At 44.3% G+C, this 8,702-nt stretch overlaps 1 protein-coding gene across 11 annotated transcripts in view; it reads right to left on the reverse strand.

Annotated features, from left to right (window-relative positions):
* The window catches only part of BPTF (bromodomain PHD finger transcription factor), a 57,568-nt gene extending 51,108 nt beyond the window's left edge, over positions 1-6,460 (reverse strand). For 7 of the 11 annotated variants that reach the window (XM_063352584.1, XM_063352580.1, XM_063352586.1 and 4 more), the window contains exon 1: positions 5,569-6,460. In XM_063352584.1, the coding sequence (XP_063208654.1) occupies positions 5,569-6,208 (640 nt within the window). In that variant the 5' untranslated portion in view covers positions 6,209-6,460. The remainder of the gene's footprint in view (positions 1-5,568) is intronic. The other 4 variants (XM_063352585.1, XM_063352581.1, XM_063352577.1 and 1 more) reach the window with 1 other exon arrangement.
* Positions 6,461-8,702: the final 2,242 nt, after the last annotated feature.

Genomic DNA, 8,702 nt, shown 5'->3' on the forward strand with positions numbered 1-8,702 from the left:
CTACCCTCCTAAACTCACCAGACTGTCCTGTCTTTGATTGGTTTTAATAAACATACAAGAACGAGACATTTGCTGTCTGAGTACTACTTTGTATTACTACTATGCACCAGTCAGGTTTCAAATGAGAATGTACAGCAACACACAAGTTCTTGTTAGATATCACTGAGAAAACTGAAAATAGTTAATGAAAATCTGTAAAAGAACATTTTTTGTGATTTTTCTTTTCTTCCCCCACCCCCCCCCAGCAGAATACATAAACTGGATATAGCTACACGTTTGTCACAGCAATATCCAAACCGGTTCCTTAATTAAAAGTCAACCTCTTGGGAGAACATTTGCTCAGCTTACAGCAAAGAAGAAAAAGCAGTAAAACGAATCAGTTTAACATAAAATAAGAATACATTATGAAAAGCAGTACCAAAATAGAAAAATCTAAATCTTTTTCTTGGGATGAGCCAAAATTAAAGGCTTTGACTTATACAAAACACTTTTTTCCCTTTTAAAAATGCCAACATGACAGTAAACATGTTTCTAATATTCACAAGTCAAATAATCTCTTCCAGAAAAAATTTCTGAAGGAGTAAGATGCATTTGTAACTACTTGTAAGTGCAGCTCCAATTCGAATATTGCTCTGCAACAATCATACCTAACCCAAATTTATTTCTTTTGCCTGGAAAAAGAAACAACCACAAACAAGATTAAACTTAATATCTAAATCGACATTAAAAATGAGACATTCCAAGTACCACAAAAGCTTTAGAAGTTGGAAGCACAAATGAAAAAAATAACCCGTTACTAGACTAGATCCTGAGAGCTTCTTCCTGAGAACACTCGTATCGCAGAAATTCTCAACACGTGCTCCCAAATTAAGTTTGACCACTGCCATGAGTTGTACAAAAATAGGTCTTTACGTTCTTTAAATCCCATTTTAGAACTGTAAAACTTTTGGTTGTTTACTTGTTCAGTTTGTACATCTATCAGTAGTACACTTCTAAATCAAACCAGGGCTCTCTATTCATTTTACATTAAGAATTTAGTTTCTCAACCTTACGGCCATTGGTACACTCTTAGTAGGAGCCAGGATACAAACCCCCTAAATTCTAAGGCATCACATGAACATTTGGATAACTAACGCAAGAGAAGTAGCAGATGAGATCCCACACTGTCATTGTGAGTACTCAGAGTCACACCCTGTTGTGCCCACAAAGCCAGGGGGCAAAAAAGAAAAAAAAAAGGGGGGGGGGGAAATAGCACTAACACAACGATTTTCAGTAACATTCTGACAGACAATTTCTTAGCTGGCACACACTCACGATAAATTGTAACTAATTTCAGAAGTTAGTGAGCCCTGAGAGCCAGCCCCCGCTCCACTAAAATCCACGTTTGTTCACCTTACACCAGTTCTATGCAACACAACGGTCAGCTGTGGAATTCTACTGCAGACCTACAAAAAAAGTTTGCACAATAAACTCATCTGCAGTACATCAAATTATTCTGCCTTTTATAACAAAGGTACTTTGACAATGGTACGGTATTTGCTGTACAGAGCTCCGACAAATGCCCTCTTTAGATAAACTGCAAATTTGCATGTCAATACAACAGAATCAGCCACAGTTTTACTCGTTTGGCCTTCTACGCAATTCCTTTGCTAGAGCTCATCTTCTTACATTTTTCATGACCGGCGTGATGAACTAGCGATAGTTCCTCTGGACTACAAATCAAAGTTCAGATTAGTAAGTGGTAAAATAAGAACACGCCAGATTTAATTCAGAGAACAGGGTACCCCCGGTAAGGTGTTTGGGAGGCTGGTAAATCTTCTCACGACAGACAAAAGAGGCTGCATATCTTACTGTCGTATCTCAATGTCTCCACTTAAACAATTCAAGAGCATGAAGACGTGTTAAGATATAAAATTACTACAGACACAAAAAATGCAACACCTCGTTTCCAGCTAAATTCTTTCACTCGGAAGATAAAAGTACACTGGTGAAGTAACTGGTTAACAGAAGTGATGGGCAATCACTGTAAATGCTCAGACTAGCAAAATCCATCTAAAAAATTTATTTAATGTATTTTAAGACAAATCTTTTGGCTCACAACTCCACTGTTGCGTACTTGCTTGTTAAGGTAACTGATGACTGTTATCTCAGCCAAAATCTAGATGTATAGCTCCTCCTAAAGCTAGCTTTCCAAGTTTTGACAAAGAAAATCAAGAAATGGGAAAAAATGAAGGACTTCTAGGCGTCTTGATTAAATCCTTTTAAAATTCTGCAACATATGGAAAATACTTCATATCTATAATGCAATTGTGACAAGCCTGAAGTAGAACTTACAGTGGACAGGTAATGGCAAAAATCATTAGCGATACAAGATACATAGGATGACCATCCTAAAAGTACCTCTACCTTTGTATCCCCAGAAGGTAGAAGAGAAAGAACCTCACACACACACAAAATCCTTCTACCAAAAGTCCATCCAGCAGAAGACAAAGCAATGATAAACACCATATGCATTCACACAATAAGATTTCACTGTACCACGGTTAAGTGCTATATCAAAGGCATTTATCATTCCTAAGATTTTGCTTCTTTAAATACTTGAATAACAATATAGTAACAAAAGTACTCCTACATCCAAGTTCAAGATATAGTGTAAATTCCCCAGCAGAGCACAAAAATGGATCTTTCTTGGCTAGAGACGTTGCACTGTGATCTTTTAATTCATTGATGCAAGTTTGAAAAAAAATGTAAAAAGTCCGTCACCCATTTAAGTGGGATGCGACTTACATGTAAAATCTTGGTTGAAAGGAGAGTTTGATTGGGATCACAATTTTCCAATGCCCTGCTCTCAAAACATAAACTCTTCAGCCCTCAATACTATATCCTGAAAGTGGTAGTAATTCAGGCTGCGCGTGATTGAGGGAAGATAAGTGCAGAACGATTGCTCAGCATCTCTTCTAGCAGAAAAAAAAACACAAACTACCAGGCACCACAGCATTCTTTCAGAGACCAGCTTAAAACAATAGAGGAGACACTCCTTCAAGTCCTCCAGTTAGCCACAGGAACTTTGTCACTGTATATTACACTTCGTCTGTTTTGCAGATAAATATAGGAAAGAAAAGGACCCGTATCTAAACATAGCTAAAGACCAATTCTGGCTCAGCATGCACCTGAGTCGGACAGCACTGGAGCCCATGAAGGAACTCTGAAGACATATCACTGTATGCTTGCCCAATTCTTAACACTCTTCTCTGCGCTGGCCGCTGTCAGATAAAGAGATATTGAGGTTAGGTGAATCTTTTCCTTGCCTATTAATGCTGTTCTAGTGTCAAGTATCTCTTCCTGGATTATGATAAGACTAAGATTTCAATGAGTGCCACCAGTGTGTAGCAACACTCACAACATCGGGACTTGTTCAGCAGAAACAAGACACTGACCAAGCTGATCGAATTAAAAGTTCCTACTTTCTTTGCAAAAGGGCAACAGCATATCTGGGAGAGAGGGAAGGAGACCTTTAGGCAAATACTGAACTAATGAGAACTGCCAGTAAATTGCCAAAATAACAACTGAGATGTTTTAACTATCAAACACTCAGTATAAAAAAAAAAAAAGCACTTAAGGATGAAAATGCTTACACTTAAAACTTATGTTAAAAAAGTTAACTGAAGCTACCCTAAGTGAGAAATAAACATATAAATTATCAAAGTGGTTTCTGATACACCTAAATACCACATAAAACCTGTCTACACTTGCACAACAATGCACACAGAACTATCTTGTTATTTGCCAAAACACTTAAGAACATTTCAAAAATTGAATACACCCATATTCTGTAGAACTCATTTTAAACCTGGATGCTCATGTAAAAAAATATGTTCTCTGATCTAGCCAAGTAAAATCATAAAAATATTCTTTCCCTGACAAAAGCATCTCCCCCCAAAAGTAATAAAAATCAAAGTTACCACAACTAAGCAGAAAATGAAGAGTTAAAAGTCAAGAGAATACTTGAGAGTTTTCTTCTTCTGTGAAGTTAGACCTCAATCTTTAAAGTAATAAATATTCTAAAAATCTCGATTTGATTGCAGGACATCCCTGCAACAGGTAAACTAACATCTTAAAAAAAAATAATATAAATCTCTAAATTAAATTCGTTTAGTAAAGCACGTACTTATTTTGATTCATTTAAGTTCCTGAGCATATGGATACAGATTAAAATATATATAGAGACAGACATACAGAGCTTTTTAAAGGACTATTATGAAGTCACATAATGAGCTGATACCATTAACTAACCAAAATAAAAACAAATGACACATTTAGTAGCCAGTACTTCCCCCTTTTAAAAAGTCGTCAGCTAACTACTCAAAACTACACCCCTTTTTTAATTAAGATGCGATGCCTTTTCACCAACAACCTGTTCCTCCCCCATTCCAAATTGGCCAAATACTTGTACAGCAGCAGGGTTTGTTATCCCGCAGCCCAATTCAGCAAGACTCCTAGGTCATCCCTAAGTTTAACTACACTCTTGGTTCAGAGAATTAAAAACAACAACAAAAAAAAATTCTAAGCTTGAATTCCATTCTGGAATGAATTGAAATAAATCCAAAGTGCTTAAGTTTAGATAAAGAATTTTTGAAGCTTGAAACCCACATGGTTAATGAACTAATTAAGGACAAACAGAAATGCAGGCCTTAAAAATTTCAGCCCAAATTTGCCACTCGAGGTTAAAACAAAAAAATAATCACAATGATGTTTAACGAGTTTTAACCCCTACGTGAGTTTTAAAGGTTGCCATATCTTAAGATAAATGCAGTATTTAAAACCAAGACTTTTGACTCAACCTCCACCTTTTAATCTCTGTGTTTAACTAAAACTAGGTTTACACCCTTGCAATGAGGCCCTGTGCACTTTTCCCCAAACTATAACAATGCAATCTCCATTTTGAACAATGCACCTCATTTCCCTCCTTGGAAAGCTAGTTTTGTCTTAAAGCCAGTAAATGTTGGATCCAGTTATACCTCTGATTTCAAGAGCCTGAAATTTTTCAGTGTTTATGGTTGTTTCGGGTTTTTTTTTTGGCCACTTCAAGTTGCATGTGCTTCCTTTCCTTTTAACATCAAGTTATATTTGCAAGCACAAGCCATCCTTTCCTGTATATATTTGAAAGGACCTCTTTGCAAGGCATGCATCTCGTTTCCCTTGTTTTTAAATATTAAGTGAATGCTCCATGCACTTTTGACATCGTTTGCAACATGTTCTGGTGTATGATGCATTTCTGCAGTCACCAGAATCTCCATGCATATTTGCAAAGCATCCCCTTGTTACAGCATGTACTGCCCTCCCTCCCTCCCTCCTCTAGTGCATGTGTTTGTAAGCATCCTCTAATGTTCCCTGCATCCGTGGGGCTGCAGTCGTTAATTTGCATACCCCTCTCTCCCTGTGAGTACTTGCAGGCATCCCTTACATACACGCATGGGAGGAAGAATGCGTGCGGACTGTATTTGCAAACCTAGAGGGAGCATGTGGGGTGCCCTCGACTTGTTTTAGTTCATCCCACTGACTCTCTACCTGGGGTGCTGCTGTAGGTGCTGTGGCTCCTGAAGCTGCTCTCAGTGCAATAACTGGCATCATCTTCATCCTCCATCTCTTCTGGGTAGTCGGAGTCGTCGTCGTCCTCCTCCTCCATTATCTCCTCCTCCTCTTCCTCCTCGGAGTCCTGGTTATCCTCGGGGTCTCCCTCCTCTTCCTCCTCGGACACCATGCTCTCCTCCTCCTCTTCACTCTCATGATCATCGTACACCACTTTGCTGATGCTCCTCCTGGACGAGGCAGCCCTGCCTTGGCTGTTGCAGCTGCCTCCTCCGCCTCCTCCCCCTGCTCCTCCAGCCCCAGCCCTGCCCCTACCCTTACCGCTGCTGCCTCCCCCACCAGGGGTGCTGCTGCTGCCGCTGCCTCCCTTCCTCTTGCTGCCCCCCCTGGGGGAGGCGGTGGCGGGGGAAGAGGCCTGGGCAGCCCCGGCTCCCTTCTGCTTGGGCCCCGCCGTCTCCGCCTGGGCCGAGGTCGCCCACCTGCCGCGGCTGCTGCCCCGCTGCCGGGACCTCAACCCCCCGATGGGGCCCGCCGGGGCGGGCGGAGCCGGGGAGCTCGCCTGAGCGGTGGCCGCCGCCGGCTGCTGCTGCTTGGGCGGCCTGCCTCGCCGGCCCCGCATCTCTGGGCGCTGGCCGAGGGGGGGAAGGGAGGGGGAAGGAAGGCTCGGGAGGGCGCTCGGAGTCCGGACAGGCGGCTACGGGGAAGCTCCCCCCCCTGCGAGGGATCCGGGCCGGGGAGGGGGGCCGCCGAGCCGTGAGGGCCGAGGGCTCAATCCGAATTGCCGGCGTCCCGCTCCGGATCGCCACCGGCCGCCATCTTGTTTCTTCGTCTCTGCCTCGGCTCGCTCCGCTCTGACTGGGGGAAGCGGCGGCGGCAGCAGGCCCTGAGCGCCTCACGTGACCGGCCGCGCCCGCCAGCCGCCGCCAGGGGGCGCCGCCGCCGCCGGCCGCCAGAGCCATGTTGGAGCCGGCGCGCTGGGGCGGCTCCGCACCCCCCCGCTGCCCCCGCCGCGCCGCCCGGACCCTGCCTGCCCCACCGGCGCGCTCGCTTTGCCGCCTCTACCCGTCCCTCGCCACCACCGGTACACGGTGTGCCCCCCAAAACCCCACCGCCACCTGTCACGGGGCGCTGCCCCGCCACCGCCGCCCCACCACGAGGCTCCCCTCAGCCCCGCCGACGGCTGAAGCTGCCCCCTCACCCCCGCACTCACCTCCTTCTCACGCCTGAATAGCGACGGTCGTTATCGGTTCTCTCTCCCAGAGCAAGACCCGCGCCCAAAGGGGAGCCACCCCCGGGCTGACACCCCTCAGCTTCACGTCCCACGGCTTCGGCCGGCCGCGCAGCGCTGCGGGGGGCAGCTGTGAGCGCAGGTAGGCGGCGAGCTCTGCCCTCCCCTCCGCCCGGGGCAGGGGCTCATCACCGGGCTCTTGCCCCCCCCTCAGCGCCCGCCAAAAGCAGAGCCGCCCGGGCTCCCCTCAGGAGAGGTTTCCCTCTGTCGCCGCGCTGAGGCGGCGGCCGCCCTCCCCCGGCACCAAGCTGACCCCCGGGCCCGCTGCCATGGTCATCCCTTGCCGTGTTTTAAATCTTCACCCATTACGCAGAAATTAAAACCTTCTTGCAGCTCAACGTTACCTAGACAGGGTCAGGATAAAGGAAAACGGAGATCACATAAGGCCCCACCATTTGCATTTTTGTCCATCTGCTTTCTCTGAACTGCTGTCTGCAGTTCACTTCAAAACAGAGATGGGCTTCATCTATTTTGTATTTCCTCTTGTTTTCCCATGTGCCAGAGCCCCCAAAGGGCTAAAAATCTACATAACCCGATTGCACTGTTGGGTTCCTAATGCCACCGCTCGAATTCAGGGTATCACTTCCCTGAGTGAAAGCAGTACAAATTGAAACCCAGCCCAAGGCACACAAATGTCTTGCATTTCTTACAATCAGCCTTCTTTTCATGGCTAAACCTACACAGCTTTGGGATCCCAGAGAGTCTGAAGTCTTATCCTTAGCAAATAAATGTGTTCACATTTTCATTTTCTGTCTTGCTTACACTTCTGTGTGATGTAAAACCCAATACTGGTCATGCCATAAGCATGGCGGTTACATGTCCAGTGTGTAATTTAATTTGCATTCTTCTATAGTCATTTTTGAAGTGCCTTTTGTTCATTAACTTGTTGCTCAGGCTGAGAACCTCATTAAACCCACAAACCTGCCACAGTGTCAAGCATGCAACAATGTCACAATGGCACCAGGCAGCAGGGTTTAGCCCAATTTGCACTCTTACATCCAGCTTTTTATCTGCATCTCTTCTATATTCAGTTGCACTCTTTTATACTCAGTGGTACAGCTGCACAGGCTCAGAGCCACGTTCTAGACACAGTACAGATAGACACCGCAACAGCAGTAGACAACATTGCCTCACTCCGTTCACACCTTTATACTCAATTTGTATTCTGAATCTTTCTAAGTTACCTTCTGATTGCTTATGTCAGGCTAATTTTTCCAACCTCTGACAAGGTTGGTAAGGGTTGTGGTAACTCTTAAAATATACGAATACACAGATACATGTTTTGAGGTAGATTATTTCACTATCTCCCTTTGTGATCTTGGAAAACACACCTGTGAATTCTACCATCTATACATTCGTTGAGAATCGAGCAAAGATATCCAGTTTATCTACTGCACTAATATTCACACAGTCTGTAGCATTATAAGAGTGTTAACATCTCTACTGTTGATTTTGTGTATCTGTAGTAGTAGATCAAAGGTGCCAAGAATCGTTTGCTTTTGAATGCTGTGAACCAGAATATCTTGTCTCTTAATCCCATCTCTTATCAGTTGTTGATATGGAAGTGCTTACTGAATAGGACATAAAGAATTTTAATTTTATAAGTCGAGAAACAGATGCATAGACAGCTATAACCCCTTAACCTACTCGCCCACCCACGTCCAATGTCAAGAACCAAACAAATCTCCATTAGGAACTTGAAGTTCCTATTTTGAGTCCGATGGTATAGTTAAATGAACATATTTATAAGTGAATTGAATACAGCAGGAAGAGGAATTTTAGGTAGGAGGCCCTACACTGCCTCCATACTCAAGACAGATGGAGA

This window comes from Chroicocephalus ridibundus, chromosome 14, assembly GCF_963924245.1.
Source record: "Chroicocephalus ridibundus chromosome 14, bChrRid1.1, whole genome shotgun sequence".
In the NCBI taxonomy this organism is placed as follows: domain Eukaryota; kingdom Metazoa; phylum Chordata; class Aves; order Charadriiformes; family Laridae; genus Chroicocephalus; species Chroicocephalus ridibundus.